Raw genomic sequence first — 17,719 nt, 5'->3', positions numbered from 1 at the left:
AAAAGAGAAAACAGAGCTTCTCTCTGGTTTCTCAGACTAGGAGGACTCAAATGTAACACAAGTTTTTCAGGAGAGCTTTAATTACTATGCTTCCAAACAAGTATTATGTCTATGCTATATATATGTATATCTTCCAGAACTTCTGTAGCCATCAAACAGAAAAAAACTGAGAGCTTCAGTGTTTACTACTGCAAGTAAAACTACTACTGTTTTACTACTGCAAAAGTTACTAGATTATCACAAGGTTATTTGCCTTTTCTACCTCCTCTTAGCTCCACTTTCCCTATTTTTATTATCCCTCTCTTTCATTATTGTCCTTTTATTGTCCCTGAGTTTGCTTTACATTCATCTCCCTACACAGCATTTTATCATCTTTTGCCATAATCTTCTCAAAAGAATACAAGCAATGACAGGTAGTCTTATAGTCTATGTTACCATTAGAACAAATTTAGATATGTACAGAAACATTTTACTGTTAAAAGTAATGTATTATTTGTATAGTGATTTAGATAGCTTTCTACTAAACCAGATATTGAAAGTGGGCAATTTAAAACTCAACAGCTTTGTGCCATAATCACACATCACAAAAACAATAAAAATGCACAGCACCATGAAGAGAAACACTTTCGAGCAACAGTGTCCCTTTATCCTCCTTCCTCTCCCATGCACAAAACCCCCTGTGTAGGTACAAGTTTCTTTGCAGCCCAGTGGTGAACGAGATAGGGGAACTGATTTTAGCTTTAACTACATTCCCCTTATTCCCTAGTTTTGCTAAATGAATGTTAAGTTGTACCATTCTTAGTCAAGAACTGTTTCCTCCCAATACCTATATGACATGAGCTAAAGAGGCATTCTCCAGTTTCCATGAAGCCAGAGAGGACATCCTTCCAGCAGGGCTCAAAAGGTGACTAATAACATTAAATTCTTGCCATACAAAGGCTACGTAAGTTTGACTGTACTCTTAATTTCTTCTGAGTCTAAGCTTGAGTATCTTTCACAGTTTACCCAACTGCTAGCAGAAGTGCAAATTTGGGCTGTATTAACACTTATTTCATTACTTTATATAATTGGGTGCTCAAAATTTATCTATACATGAGCATAGACAGCTGTGTAGGACAAGATGGTTCATTTACGTTTAAGCACTTTAATTTCATTTCAGGGGAAAAGAAAAAGGCAGACCGTGAGATTATAAAAGAATCCTTTCTTTCATACATATTAATTCTGTTTTGAAAGCACTCATTTCTTTAAAAGAACAGTAACTTTCAGTTACAATGAGTTCTTATATCATAATTTCATTAGCTTACAGATACTCCAGTCTTATTGTATTACATCTTAGTAATTCTCTAAATTCGGTATGATAATTACAGTTTTAAAATATATTACACCCAATGAGTAACAGTTTTCAAAAAGATCATTCTTGTATTTAAGAAAGAATTCCATAACTGACCAGCATAAAACTATGTTAAACACAACAGTTAAAGGACTTACTGAGGCAGAAGTATTTTAACATGCAAACTGTATTTTCAATTTAATAATTAGTTATAAAATACTCAGGGATATTACCTGAGTAAGACTTAGAATATTTAAATTAAAGAAAATAGATTCCATGATGAAGTTTTTGCCCTTTACAAACTATGCTGAACTAATACTGAGCCAAAGACACTGAAGACAAACACCTCCTTCGTTACTCTTTGCTATCCCATCTCTGCAGGGATAAAAATCTAGATGCCATTCTTGAAACACCTTCCAAGCTAAAATGACTAACCAGTTCCAACTAAAAAAACTATAAAATCAAATTCACCTAGGATCATTTACAGCCATCTGCTCAGAACCATTTTCTCACTAGTCAAAGCTTTATTTCCATATGCTCTCTAAGGTGAAAAATTACTCTTTATTATTACTCTACCCAAGCTACAAGTGGAAGTCTGTTATAGCAAACCCAGACACAGTGAACTTTTTGATAAGTTGAACATTTCCTGAAATCTTATTTCTTTCTACTGAATTCCAGAGGGGGTAAATCCTATTACACTGAACAGTCACTGAACAGCACAGGTTAATTTAATGGAAAACGCTTTGAAATAAGCCTTTACCATCTGTTTTCACCTCTAATGGCAAATCAAAGAAGAACAATTCACACTTGTATCATAAAAAAATGCATAAGTGATTTAAATAGATGTGTTCTTTGATGAATACAACCTGCATCTGTTTGACTTTCTTTGCCTTTTATCTAAAGCAGGAAGTTCTCCTTTTCTAATGTACTGCTTATCTCTGCAGTTGAAACCACCATAGTGTAAAAAGAGGACAGGCACAAAGTTACTTAAATAAATAATTCCTTATAATGTGAAAGTTAAGTTCTTCAGTAATTCTAAATTGCCTCTGTGCAGCAAGTGATCTTAACACTAGCTCCCTTTAATAATAGTTCCTCATACTCACCCTTCTCAAATTGTCCAAGTGATGACCATAAAGGAGATCAGCTTGGAACTAATGCTCTCAGCCAGGACTTAAAAGTGAATTTTTGCTACAGCTGGAGGTCTTCTGCAACTGAAAGCTTGTTTTTCCCTCCCCCTAAAAACTATGTCCCTGCAACGTGGTTTAACTTTACTTTTCCTTTCTTAATATAAAAGATATATGGTCTTAGATTTGTATACAAAGAAGATGACTTTAAAAACTCTAATGCACATAGGGAAAGGAAAAGTTTCTAACTGTAAACAAAAGACCAAACAGAAGATCAACACAGGCAAGCAGCATAAGGAAAGTGAAATGAGTGGATAAAAGCAGTTTATACAACATTAAGAAACCCTATGCACCATAGTGAACACAATGCTATTGCAGACACTAATTCTCAGTAGGAACTACTGCAGGGAGGTAAAACACAGAGTAGTCATAAAGTGAATTACCTTACATATAGAGAATCTATACAGAAGCTATCTGTTACAGCTGGCACCTCCAGGAGTAACGTGTTGTTATAGTGACCAGCAGCAGAAAGATCAGAAAAGGGAAAACAGGTGAAGAGGTAAGAACAGAAGATAAAATACTCTGTAACACCCAACACAACGGAATATCACAGCTACCACTATAGTCCCAACAGTCATTAAAAGGAAGTAGCACCATTCATATTTTTTACTCTAATACTCACAGGGGGAAAAAAGATCCAAACTATATTGCGTATTTCTTATATAGTGATTTTGTCATATAGGAGCAGAAGGCTTTGAAAAAAGAGAATGATAACCTGGCAGAAAGCCCCCTGTCAGTATGTGGTCTAACTTGATCTTACAGGTAATCCACAGAAGTTTAACTATTCCAATAATTTCATTTATATATTTCAAATATCATAGCTTAGTTTCAGTATCTTTCAAGGATGTGTTACCAGGCTCAAAGTTTAACATTTCATAGTATAATTTCATGCACTTCTGTCAACACATAGTAATTTAGAACACTTAAAAATCTATTACACACCATTTACAAGCAAGCATCCACATAGGCACCTCGAAATCAGAGAATCTTAGTTAGAAGCTAAATTAAATGGACTTTTCTTTAATCTGAAAAAAACCTGAGGTTACTAACCTGAAATCCCCCTTATTGTTCACAACCCTCTCTGGAGGGCAGTATTGTGCAGAACTTTCTAACACCACAATGTCTACTGTCCTTGTGTTATTCCCACGTCTGGTTTGTACATGACAACCCCAGTTTCCTGTGGAGCCAGCCTGAATGTTCGAGATTGTCAGCGCACTGGAAAGATAAATTAAACAAATAAAACCCAACATTCTTGCAATAAAATTTATATAAGCTTTCACCAAAAGATGAATTAAGTAGAGAAAGACAATGGAAGAAACATCAAATTACATACAGCCATGAGTGATCTTACAAAACCAGAGCTATTTACATCTCCATGTACTGTAATTAACAGAGAAGTATTTACTGTTCTTCAGGCTCTCATATTTGCCAAGGTAGGAAACAAACAGAACAACCATAGGAAAAAGTCCCTAGACTTCAGAAAGAAGAGATGAGAAGTCCAAATTCCCCAAGAGTTGTCATTGCTATTCAACACAAAATTTTTAGCTGTTTAGAGAGGCTAGACTAAAATAAATTCCCAAATGCATAATTTGTTATAAACATTGAAGCTCTAATTTACTAATACAATTACAGGACATCTAACCACTGTAGATGCTGAGTAAGTCAACAATTTGCTGCAGGCAGAATAAATTACAGATCTCTGCTGGAGAACAATATTAACAACTGTGGTGTGCTCAAAATGAAGAGCAAAGAATCCATGAGTAATTCAGTTAAATGCCTTGTTCTCAACATTTTCATCCTTTTAATATTCCATGAGAACAAATGTATCCTACTACAAACATATTTTAAATGAATGCATTGGGTAAAATTTGCAGAAAATTAAAACCCAACTGCAAGTTCCTCTAGCTAATCTATTATTTTAAGCATATAGCTTTGACTAGCCAAATCTCTAGACCTCCCTCCTCAAACTTCATCATTAACAGGAGAAGTGCGAAGACTACTTCCCTGCTAGGGATGTTTCTGTGTACATGTTCACCCAGAGAAGACATGAGGGCCTTACTAGTTATGGAAATAGTCACTAAACCAGAGCAGAAAGTAAGAAGTAGAAAATACATTTTCTCTCTACGGATTCACCTTGCAATCAGTGAGCAGTTATGAATCATGTTTTTTTCAACAAAAATACCCTGGGACTCATCAGTTTCCACTATCTTCCCATCCTGATACCACAAGACTTGCATGTCTTGATCAATATATGAAGCCATACATTGGAAGGGTAGACTGTCTCCTTCAAAGACCACCTGACGATGAGATGGAGTCATATAGAAAGATGGTAATTCAAGTGGTGGTTCTAGAATTCAAGACATAAACCCACAATTAATAGCAAGAATCTGTTATATACCTAATTTTCAAAAGAGGAGAGAAATACACTAAGTGAGTATCAATTATTTGTATTTTGATATAAAGTTCTATCTGGCAAGATATATACAAAAACTACATTTAATGCATCGGATATTGAAAAATACAAATTATCATTATGTTCTTTTTCAAAATGTGTATTCCTTTGATGTAATATATTTCAAAATTCTTTTGCCAGCCCACATCTAAAAGAGTGGAAAATACAAATTTGAAGGAAAAACATATTTATGCATTTTAGTTCTTCCCAATTATTCACTAAGACTTTAAAATCACAGTAACACGTGAGTTTTTATTTTCAGGGTTGGAATAATTCCAATACAGAAAAAAAGAAGGTAAGCAAGTTGGTCATGGTTTTGTCACAAAAAGAAGGCTAATCAAGAATAGAATTGCCATGCTGGAAAGTAACTCATAAAATGAAGATCTTTTAACTTCAGAAATCTGGGGTTAAAATAATTCATATATTTGAAGTCAGATAGCTAGACCTAGGAAAGAAATTATCAGTTTCTAATTCCTCTTGTGAAATTTAGGTAAAGATCTCTGAAAAATACAGATAAGCAAGAAAAAGGGGTTTATCTCCTTTGTTACTACAAAATAACATCCACCATCATCAATTTATTTATTATTTCCAAAAGCTAGCAATACTGAATCACAACTAAAGATCAGCCTTTGAAAAGGAGATACTATTACCACTGTCATCTAAGCGCTGAATTTTAGGGAAATGAAACAAAGCAAAAAAAGTCTGTTCCCTAACATTAACAGAACATGGAATGCATTAGAAAACACGTATCAGTTGTAAGGAGTGCTTACCACAGGTGAGAAGCTCCTGTTTAACACCAGTCACTGTCTGTGACTGAAGTGACTTGGGATAGGCACATTTAGTCTCACGTACAGTTATATTTCTTTCCTTTAACCACTGATGCATCCACAGTATGTTGCAATCACAAAGAAGATAATCAGTCTGAAATTCTCTGTAACAAAACACAGGTATTTACAGTGACAAACTGCAAAACTGCAAGGTCTGAAAGCTTGACATCAACAGCTGTGCAATGCCTCTCACTGTCACAGACACAAAGACATAAGCAGTCAAAGTCTACACTACAGTGGAGTTGCCTACCTCTACCTACTGGAAGTTATTCTAATCCTCCACAAGCTGTACTCTGAGAACAAAAGGACATACTCCCCGAGAAAAGGAATCCTCTCCATAAATATAAGGAGTATCTAATACTGGCACATGAAAAAATTCTAGTAATTTCTTTCATGGAGAGTGTTCACACTACTTCAGGTGAGCAATAACAAAGAATTGCTTGAATATGCACCATCATAACCTAAGAAGACACTTTTTTGCTTCACTGTAGCAATCAAATGCTTTAGCAGTAAAATCAACGGAACTAAAAATAGCTCAACTATTTCTCTTTTCAAAAGCAGTATTCATACAATTTTATTCTGCTTCATATGAAAATCACAAGGTTTTTAATTGACTCACAGTCTTCTCTGTACTTTCAGTACTTCTGTACTTTCTACTAAAAAGGCATACCAAATGCCCCATATATGTTTGCTGAAGTCAGCTAAATTAAGGGATTAATTAATTTTATCGGTTCAGAAATTAATATTTTGTCTGTTTAGAAACAGATAAAAATGTACCAAAATATATGGCTACGTCTACACTGGTTTTTACCTCTACTGAAAACATTTTCTTTTTGTAGATGTCTAGAGGATAACACAACATCACAGGCAGAACACTTCAAACACTAAATCAACATTCCTGTGAAACCCCATTTGGTGTTTGTTCACATGAATTCCTCCAGACAGATATTATTTTAATGGCAACCATTATATCCAGATTCTCTTGTCACATCTGTGGTGTTCTTGGACAGCAACCTTTATGCAGACAATTAAAATATCAGGAACAATAACTTATGAACAGTTAAAGAGATGGAGGAGGAAAAGAAACATTCTTCTTTATAAACAAGAAATTAACTTGGTGTCAAATTCAGAAACCAAAACTTTTGATAAAGCCCCAGTACAGTAAGCCAACTGCCATGACTACCAGGGAAAAGCATAAGCTGATCATCAGCACTTATTTTTTTTTATTTACTTTCTTTCTTGCACAAGATTACAATTCATGAAACCAAGAGAGAGAGCAAAATAACATGAGGTTGAGATGTACCCATTGTTATGTGTAACAAAACTATACTGCTCACAAAGGACTAACATCTTGCTTAAAAGTATTTGTTCCCTCTGCTATAAAGGTGTCAAATGCTATTTATTTACTATAAATTAATAAATGACACATATAGAATAAAGCTTTTGGAAGCCCAAATGGGAGAAGAGCTTTGTTTCTTCAGAATAATGTAACAAAGTGAGCAACTTTTGAAGGGGCTTTATAAACACCCAAATTCCCATATACATGCACTTGCCATGTGCTTATTCTGATATTGTTATGGGGATTAAAAGTAAAAATACAAAACTGTAGTACAAGCAATTGTATATAAAATGGTTTTTGTTAAGAACACAAATGATCATGCAAATTAAGACCAGATGCAGCAAGTACTTACAGAGACTTTAGTGAACCAAGATGATCAAATGTTCCCTGTGTAAGTGTAGAAAACAGATTTCCAGAAAGATTCCTGAAAAATAAAAGTATCATGATTTGAACTCCTGCTCAGACAACTGACATTTGAAATAGAAAAAACCCTCTCTTCAAGATAACACTATGTTTAAAAGTTTTAAGGTACTATTATGACACTGTCATAATTCAGAAGACTGTAAGAATAATAATCAGGTCTCAATAGCCAAGCAGGAATCTCCAAATAAACTGTTCTCTTAACACTCCTGGGTTTAGGTGAAGAATTTTAAGATTGGGAAAAAAAAATTAAATGCAGAGACTTTACTTCCATTTAAAGCAAAAACTAGCACATGTTGAGCATAAATTTCAAGAAGCGTAAAATTAATTTTGCTGTTCATGGTGAACTGATGTGTTCCTATTAACATGCTCTAGGAAGCATGTTCCATCTAACAGAATGCTTTTTAAAAATATTATCCATATCACTTTCTATATATCAGTGAAAGCACTGTGTGTAAGAAACTAACAACCAGGGCAAAGAAATATTCCATAATCTTACGTGTTATCCTCTTAAAGTAAATGAATGACTTCAAAACATGCAAGACAGCCAGCAAAATATACTGACACCAATGCCACAGTAGAGAAGGCATGGATATTGAAAGTCTATAATGCTGAAATATTTTTTGAAGAAATTATTTTGTACAGTCTGCTAGTCTCCCTCCCTGCTACACATTCTAAGAACTGGAAAACTGTTGCAAAGTCAACAGACCACTGAACAGTGTGGTTTGGGTTGGCCCCAACACTTGTTTTTAAGCTTGCTACTGAGTAACAAACCACAACCATAGGCACTGGCTGTCTTTCAGTAGCACACTTAAACAAACTACTCCCCCTGAAACACAGAATGTTAACTGACACAAGGCTGAAACACAAGTGCATTTATATAGAACAAATTATACTTACAATCTAATAAGGTTTACAAGTCCTCTAAATATATCTGCATTCAGGCAGCCTATTCGGTTATTAGTTAAGTCTCTATAAATAGAAAAAAGGAAAAATTGGAACAAACTGGTTTATTTCCAAATGAAATACAGCCTGCTAACAGAAGTATTTGAACAAAAATTCATGAGTAACAGATTACACCACATGTATATTTGGTCTTTTTCAGGAAAACCCACAGTGTATTGCTATTTGGGTGTATACACATGCCCACAGACTCCTTAATCCATCTCTTAAGTAATTATAGTTTGTCCATATACAATTCAACAAGTCTAGATTTACCAATAAATTTCTTTAAACAGGCTTGGCTTACATCCCTACCAAGTAAATTTTCATATTTGTGTAGTATGTATATATGTGTGTGTGTGTGTGTGTATATATATATACATACACAGAGCACATCATGTATTTTTTTAACTTCTCAGAGACCTATACTAGTGCCTTTATGATACATAAAAAAAGACGACTTCTATAATTATACTTAGACAAATATTTAAAAGTTATATATTTTTCAATATAGGTCTTGGATCAAATAGCCAAATATTCTTAAAGTAATAAAAATTAAGCTTGCAAGTAATAATGATCCAGGATTGGTGCCTCAGTTTTATTTTTAAGGTTTTCAGAAGTGCATTTACCAATATTCTTTTCTTTTAAGTGAGCCAGATCATCTGATCAGTTACAAATGAACATATATACTCTAAAAATTTAAGAAAGAAACAGGGTGGAGGGAGGTAGTGGCAAATTCACTAAGAATTAAAAGTTGTAAAAATATTCCAAAAATCTGAAGTGTTTAAAAAAAAAAAAAAAAGAAGAAAAGAAAAGCAATAATGCTGAGTTTTTGTTTTTCAAGTTTCATCTGGTACAGAACTTTTACAGCCAAGGCATGAATCCCCCAAAAATATGTTAATGGAAATGTTGGCAAAACCTTCACTAAAGCAGCCCTAACAGTGCTGCAGCTTCAGTATAGTATTAATAGCAAGGGACTCCACGTTCCACTGTAACCTTTGGAAAATAAAAATCATTAGTTTAACATTCAACAAAACAAGATTTGATGGAATCAAAGCTCTGAACAAATATCCACCCAGTGATGCTCCAAGCCACTCAAATACAAAAAGAAAGGAATAATACAAGAGACTGTCAGAACAAGTGAGACTGCCAAGCCACAAGCAGCAGATGTTCTTCAGTCATAAGACTGAAAGCAAACTTTGTTTTATGCATGTGTGTATATATTTAGACAGCATATATATTCAACTGTTAATATATAATAACTTTGCTGTCTAAACTTCCAGAAGCTAAGACTTACTCTCTCTGAGGAGATTTTTGTTTGTTTTGTTTAAACTGACTAGCCAGATATACTACTTACAGTCTTTTCAAAGATGAAAGCCCCAGAAAAGCTCCTGGATCTATGGTACTAATAAGATTGTTTTTAAGATCCCTGTGGAGAAAAATTAAGACCATTTACCATAAATAACACTTTAAAACAGATATAGTCATAAAGATATACCTAACTTGTCTCAATTTGCTTGAGAAACTAAAAAAAAAACCCCACCCCAAACCCAACCCCCCAAACAACCCAAAACCAAAGAAACCCCCAAAAAACCCCAAAACAAAACACCAAAGGAAAACCCCAACAACACATTTTTATTTTCTCTAACATAGCATCTTTCAAAATTGGAAAAATCTGTATTTTAACAATAAGGAAGAATAGAAGCAGCATGTGTATTCCCTTAAACACTTTACCAGTTCGTATCACATGAAATGGTATAAAGTCAAAGATATTTTGCCACAGTGTGAACAGGTTACAGCTACGCAGGGAGAGACATTTACTTATTACACAGTATGATACTGTCTAGCACAATGTTGACTTCTTTAGCCTATCCAATTTTCAATACTTCAGTAGTGCCCAACATCTACCAAAAAAAGCAAAACATGATCTTAAAAATACACCGAAGACACAACACTGAAAATTTCCACTTATGTTGCTGGCACAAAAGCAAAGCCCTAGCTGAAAATCCCAAATACAGCTGGTGAAAAAACTTAAGAGCAAATTTCTAAATCTTAAGTTTCCAGAGACTGCAAGGAGAGCTGTAAAGTAACCACTAAACTGCTTTATTAATAGTACAAGTGATTTAGGAATTTTAACTCCTAACTTGAGATATTCTGCAGATACAGCTTAATTCAAAGGTCACAGAAAGCAGCTGACAACACCTGTACAGTCTTGAACAAACTTTATCACTGCACGAATGCTAAAATTACTTCCACCTCCCTAGTCATCCTAGATTTTTACTTTACTACTATCTGAAACTTCACAGGCACTTATTACTACACGTAAAGTTTCTCACTCCTTCATAATATCCAAACTTCTACATTTGAAAAGAAAAATAATACTTTCATTTAAAAGCAGTGCTTGAATTTGCAAGAGTAGAAAAAATATCTCATACATCTACCAAAACATTAATAATTCTGCCTGAAAGAGAACTGCACAAGAGAATTACATCTACCATCACATAGATATACATGAGTAAATCATAATTCATCCCAAGATTTCACAACAGCATTTCCTGAAGACAGATTAACAAATCATGGTACAACAGACAGCGTCATGGCACACGTATCACACATGAATGCTATACCTAAACATTTTAAACACTTGGAAGTACTTTAAATTCACCTTGCAGTAAATTGGTTTTCATATACACACTTGTCTTATCTCAACTTTATTTCCTTCCCTTGCTATGGTGGCAGGAACTGCCGAGTACTTCCAACGCAGTAGTATCAGGAGCCTGAAGAACTGGTTCTTTCACCAGGCATGTAAACAACATGGTATACCAGACTATGACAAACCTGACACTAATAAAAGGTATTCATCGCTCACTTACCATCAGTCTTTGATGTAGAGAAGAAAAATGATACTTTCTGTTTATAGTTCAAGTTTTGATTTATAATCATGTAACTCCCACTTAAAATCTCACTGTTGAAGCCACTGAGCAAGAAAAACCTTGACAACAAGCCTTGGACACCCACTAGTCAGGGATCTATCAGGGATCTTTAATTTAACTCCATAAATTCAAAGCGTACTCCGTGATACAACTCTTTCAAAAATCCACTGCAATGGATTCATATCAATGAATGTCCAAAGTGTTAAGACTCTTCTCAGCCTGCAACTACAACAGCTGGGGAGTCTCTGTTTGGCTGAGGTTTTTTACCCTTCCCAGTGGCAGTCCCTGGGTAGGCACTAGCTGTATATCAATCTACCAAAAAGTATTGCAGAGGAAAACAGAAAAGATACCATAATAGAAGAGATACCGTAAGATGTCAAAATTAACAGTGGTGACATGTCTAGCAACTCTTCAGAAACAGTAAAAGATGTTCATACAACACAGGCTGGTACAACCACCAGGATTCCAGCATCTAGGACAGTCTTTAAATGAACCAATTACAGGAGTGGTTAAACCAACAGATTTGTATTTCTCACACAAAAGGGAGGTGGGGGAGACAACCTCATTAGAAAGTTGTGTTTGGCTTTAAAATTTTTGTTGTTTTTAACACCTATGAATACATTTATATAAACCATATTTTAGTTTTAGCAACAGGAAATTAATGATTTGAGATGTTGATTTTAACTTTTCTTGGGCAAAGCTCAGCCAACAAGATATATCTATGGATACTTATTTGTCCAAATGGAAGAAAACCTGTCCAATAGAAATGCCAGAGAGGATTTGAGTTAGGGTAACATCTTTTATAGTAACTGCATCTTCCATCTATCAAGAATACATCTAAAAAACAAAACAAGGAAAACAAACAAAAACTAACCAACCAAAAAACCCAAACAAACAAAAAAACCCCAAACAAAAACCACTCCAAAAAACCCCGAAGAAAAATACCCACCCCTACACCAAAACAAAACAGTGCTCTACAGCCAGGCAGTAGAGCAATCTTACACTGAGAATCTAAAAAAAGATTCTTAATTTACTCCAAAATTTAAGTAACACTGTAAATAAGGGTACCGCATATTCATCAGCGAAGGCAACTAACACATGGTAGGAGAGTTAAAAAACTTAGGTTTCAAGGGATGTGTTGATGTCAGTCATGTAATCCAAATTCTGGCTCAAAGTACAACTAAATCAGATCAACTGCTCCACAGTTACATCCAATGAAGGCCTGAAAACCTCACAGGATGCAGATTTCAGCATCACGCAACTCTGTTTAACCATTCTCATGACAGAGGATACTGTTGTGTCAAATTGGAACAGCCCTTTATCAAAGCCATTATTAAGTGGACAAATAGCAACTTACCAACAAAAATATTTTTTGTGCCTAATGTTCTTGTTAAGATGTGAAAAGTATCTTGATGAAAGATTACTTATATTTAAATATGGTTTGCCATATAAAAAAAACCCCAACCTTTAATTTTATTACACTTTGTAATGCAACGTTTCAGTAGCCAGTTATCTATGATTTAAAAGTGCACATATACATACTTTAAAATTTACTGCTTTCTGTCTCAGCACAATGAAGACTGTCTTAATTATTTAATAAAGCATCCCGCAGGCACAAACAAACTATGCCTATATATATACATACCGACAGGTATACATTATTAAGTCTTCTTAACTACCATTGGATAAATTATCTTTTTTTCCTTAATATTAATTGAAAATGAATGTCAGATGGGAAACATATTAGCTACCATGGACTCTTCCTACATGAAATGTTTTTTCAAAAGGGAAATGAAGGAAGACCACAAGGTAAGAAATTACAGAAATAGGTTATACATTACACACATTACAAAGTCAGCCTATCCCTTCCACGGCTCTCTGGGCTGTAGATCTTATGCAGTCAAATCCAACAAATGCTTATGACAGAATTTTTACATTTCCCAGTATCACCCAATGGGTCAGGCTGGAAGGGACTACAGTGGGTCACTTGGTCCAACCTCCTCACCAAATGCAGAGTCATCCCAGAGCACACTGCACAGGACTGCATCCAGATGGTTCTTTAATATCTCCAGTGTGGGAGACTCCTTGGCAACCTGTTCCATGTGTGGTCACCTGCACAGTAAAGAAATTCTTCCTCATGTTCAGGTGGAACTTCCTGTGCCTCAGTTTCTGCCCGTTGCCTCTTGTCCTGTTGCTTGGCACCACTGAGCAGAGCCTGGCTCCATCCTCCTGACACCCTCCCTTCAGATACTGAAAGACATCGACGAGGTCCCCTCCAAGCCGTCTCTTCTCAAGGCTGAACTGGTGTTGCAGTGGGGATACTGCAACACGCCTATATCAAACCAGGAGTCCCGTGGAACAGAAATATATACGGACGGATTCTTGCTAGATGTTTCAGAGATGTTTATTTCCCCAGCCGCATGGCCGGGCTCTGCCGAGGAACTCTCACAGTCCGCCCCCGAGCTGCTTTGCCTGCGCAGGGGAACACAAACCAACCAATGGGGAACGAGGCTGAGCAGGGGCAGGGAAACCCCGTGCCTCCCTCAGGGCTCCCAGGGCTACATGGCGGGGGAGGGACCCCAACAAACTGGCCCAGCTCCCTCAGCCTGTCCTGGTAACGGAGATGCTCCAGTCCTTTCTGTCACCTTTGTCACCCTCCCCTGGACCTGTTCCAGGACTTCCATGTCTCTCTTGTACTGAGGAGCCCAGAACTGGACACAGCACTCCAGGTGCACCTCACATGGGCTGAGTGTTGGCAATGTTTAATGCACCCCAGGGTGCCACTGGCCCTCTTGGCCACAAGGGCACTGCTGGCTCATGGACACTTGGTGCCCACCAGGAGCCCCAGGTCCTTCTCTACAGAGCTGCTCTCCAGCAGGTCAACCCCCAGTCTGTGCTGGTATGTGGGGTTACTCTTCCCCTGGTGCAGGATCCTTTGCACTTGCCTTTGTTGAATTTTAAATTAATATCAAAACATAATGGAGATTAAAATACTTAGCATCTTTTTGTACACTCAGTTTTATTACCACTTAAGACAGTTAAAATTTTTGACCTGATTATTCTTACTTGCATACTTTTTTCCTGTAAGAGTAGATGTAGACATAGCATAGTGATTTTCTACTATAATTAACAAACATTTTACCCTCCAGTAAAATGAAACTTTTATTTTCGTAAATTTATCACCTTCTTTACAAAATACTGCATTAACAAATTCAAATTAACATAAATTAACATATCTGTAAAAAATTATTACTTATTAAAACTATTATTTATTATGGCTACTTGAGGCCACCATTTTTAATGAACTTCCTCACTGTTTTATTTGTTGGTTGTATGCCCCAAAACTATATCCCTTTCAACAGTAACAGAGAAGAATTATCAGATGGGGATGAGGTCAAGTGATAACATGTTTGAGTAAAATGATAATCTAAAGTGCAACAAGTTGCCAGCTGCAGGTACCACGTCCCCAAGTTTACAGGAAAAATTATTAAAATGATAGAAACCATCTAAAAATATCTACATTTTCATTAAATTTTTAAATAACTGAACAGGAGAAAAAAGTTTAGTATGTTAACAGATGAATTATAAAGTTGTCAGTGTTGATTAAAATTCAATCAATTATTATGCAGATGCACATTCCTGACATAGTCATCTGATTTATTGTTCTAAAGGCTTTATTTAAATATATCAATACATACATAAACTCTCCCTGAAAACCACTAAGAAGAAATGGCAAATATTTTTGCTATCAGATATAACATTACAAGGAATGAACAAACAAGCATCAAATGCATATAGAATCTCTCTCCTAGTAAGCAGTAAAATGACAATGATACTGTCTGAATTAACTATTTAAATAATGACAATTTATTTCTGTTATCTCCATTTAATCTCTTAAATCTAATGTGGGGAAAGGAACTTATCTACACTCATAAGGAAACAAGGGGAAGCATGAGTAGTAAGAAAAAATAAAATAAGCAAAAAATGTCAAAAAAGTGCAGTTTTCAAGGCATGCAAATTATCACGATGAACATTAAGGAAAATAATTTGAAACTACTTAACATAATGTGAATGTTTAAAATAGTTACTGTGACTTTCAACTGTTTTTCCTTTTACTATTGATTATCTATTTAAGTTTGAAAAATTATTTTCATTACAATAGCAGTTTCTGTCCAAGGTCACAAAAGCATTTAAAGAAGAAAAATTTACTTTTACTATGGTTAAATATCTATGGCTTTTAAAGAAGTCTTGCATGTACAAAAGGAAAAAAGAAAAAAATATTATCATTAATAATTACTGTAGCACACTAGCTATCCCTCCACTTATAATGAAGACACCTGGCCATTATTAAATTTTGTTGATGCATTAACTCCTACAACAGTGCACAATAAGGAGTGTTCTCACTCTGATGAGACTACCATACCCTCTAAAATACTGCTACCCCAGCTCACTTTAAATGTTCCAAACATGATGCCAGCCTTTCTGCTTTCTTTTCCTCTTCATGAAAGAAGATATTAAAATAACCTAAGAACCCTTACAAAGGACAGGAGTTAAATGGAAGAAAGCTGCATTCTTTTGACTTTAAAGAAAATTAGTATTTGGATTCATGGAGAAAACTTAAATCATTATCTCAAACTAACTAGAGTTTCAAGTATTTCCTGTCTGAAAATTGCAATGAGTTTCAAAAAATAACAGCTGTCAGCAGATGCCTTTATTACCTAAGCAAATGGCATCACTGCTGATAACCTTGCTTCTTTGGCACAGCAGCTTACTTCTACAATAAAGCTCATCTGCCTGTGAAAAGACACTTTCTTCTGGTATGTGGGAGAGGGAATGGTAGAAGTGTTTGAATTTATTTAGGTCAGGTGACTGGGATTGGAGCCTCTGAGTTTTAGAGGAAGAATAAAATACTTTTAATCCCCTGAAGCCAAAAGTCGTTTGGAACTCTTCCTAGATGCTGTGAGATGATTATGAAACTGGCTACTTTCCCAGTCAAATGGCCTAGAAAAATCCTTATCTCTAAAGTTTATGCTTGCTACCAGGTAGATGAACCTGCCAATCCTGACCTTCTACCAGCTGGAAAAAAGCTGACTGTAACAGAAGCTACAATGCTGCTTCTTATCCCATAGGCAATGTATTATCTGCAAGGGGAAGTGAAAACAGGAAGCAAAAAATATCCAAAAAGTTGCTCCCATCAGACTCACTCCCACCCTCTGTACATTTGGCATATACCGAAGTTGTGAAGTAAGCAGCAAAACCTTTTAAATAAATGTCAACAATAAATCTATAATAAATCCACTCTCTCTTAGAGGCTCTAATACACTTGCTTCCCCTGCAAATATATGTTGCAACTGTTCAACAAAGGGTTTGACACTTCCTAAGAAATTAAAGAAGTAATTTTCTTTACAATGTAAGTGTTTGCATAATGAAACAGCCAACAAAGCAAATCCATCCATTATAGCATTCTAGTAAACTTCCCACTGAAACTGCCCTCTCACCTGCAGGTGAGATTATCCCTTTTTTGCTGTTACATGCCATTCATATTAATGAGTAATTCATTCATTCATATTAAGAGAACACTTCGCTATGTTAACTCTTCAATCACAAAAAACCCCCATCAAAATAAAGAACACATCTCTTATTTAAGACATAAACAGTATATCACTTAATTTTTAAACTGAAAATAGCTTTTTAAGAAGTACTTACAATCTTTCAAGAAGGTGTAATCCAGAGAAGGAACCATTCTTCAACTCTGTTATTTTATTGTTACTCAAAATCCTGTAAACAAAACCAGTCAAGAACAATGTATTATAAGTTTGGCAACAAAATCTTTTGCTGCAACTTACACTTCTTCTGTAACTTATTTTGTTTAACAGCCTGTGTCGATGTTGATCAAACTACAATGCTGAGCTCATTGTCTTGAGGTGTATACAACATCACTGCTTAAATACTATGAAGGAGAAAAAGAAGATTTTCTATGTCATCTGTTTTAAGTACCATGCAAGCTTACATATATAACATCTGAGAGGAAGTATACCTATCTAGGACTATCCTAATAAGACCCCAGAATTGGTGTAGCAGAAATAAAGTGTTAAAGAACCAATCAGTACATTCAAAATTCTTGTCTTCTGTACCCATTTTGGTTTTCCAAACCAAGCAGCATATTGCCTGCTTCCCATTTCCTCTGCTCTCATTTTCAGTCACACACACACACTTCTGTACCGCCTTTCCCAGCCATCCTTCACACATTCATCCTATTCCTCAAAGCAGCCTTTTTGAAACATTTGCAAAT

General features: G+C 35.5%; 1 protein-coding gene across 1 annotated transcript in view; it reads right to left on the bottom strand.

Moving 5' to 3' along the window:
• The window catches only part of ADGRA3 (adhesion G protein-coupled receptor A3), a 57,659-nt gene that overhangs the window by 25,631 nt on the left and 14,309 nt on the right, over positions 1 to 17,719 (bottom strand). Inside the window, exons 2-8 of the mRNA XM_069014334.1 lie at positions 17,134 to 17,205; positions 9,852 to 9,923; positions 8,453 to 8,524; positions 7,485 to 7,556; positions 5,737 to 5,897; positions 4,648 to 4,861; positions 3,565 to 3,729 (exon numbers count right to left, since the gene is read on the bottom strand). Of these exons, the coding sequence (XP_068870435.1) occupies positions 3,565 to 3,729; positions 4,648 to 4,861; positions 5,737 to 5,897; positions 7,485 to 7,556; positions 8,453 to 8,524; positions 9,852 to 9,923; positions 17,134 to 17,205 (828 nt within the window). The remainder of the gene's footprint in view (positions 1 to 3,564; positions 3,730 to 4,647; positions 4,862 to 5,736; positions 5,898 to 7,484; positions 7,557 to 8,452; positions 8,525 to 9,851; positions 9,924 to 17,133; positions 17,206 to 17,719) is intronic.

Source organism: Aphelocoma coerulescens, chromosome 4 (genome assembly GCF_041296385.1).
Source record: "Aphelocoma coerulescens isolate FSJ_1873_10779 chromosome 4, UR_Acoe_1.0, whole genome shotgun sequence".
Classification (NCBI taxonomy): domain Eukaryota; kingdom Metazoa; phylum Chordata; class Aves; order Passeriformes; family Corvidae; genus Aphelocoma; species Aphelocoma coerulescens.
This window is presented reverse-complemented; position numbering and strand designations above follow the sequence as displayed.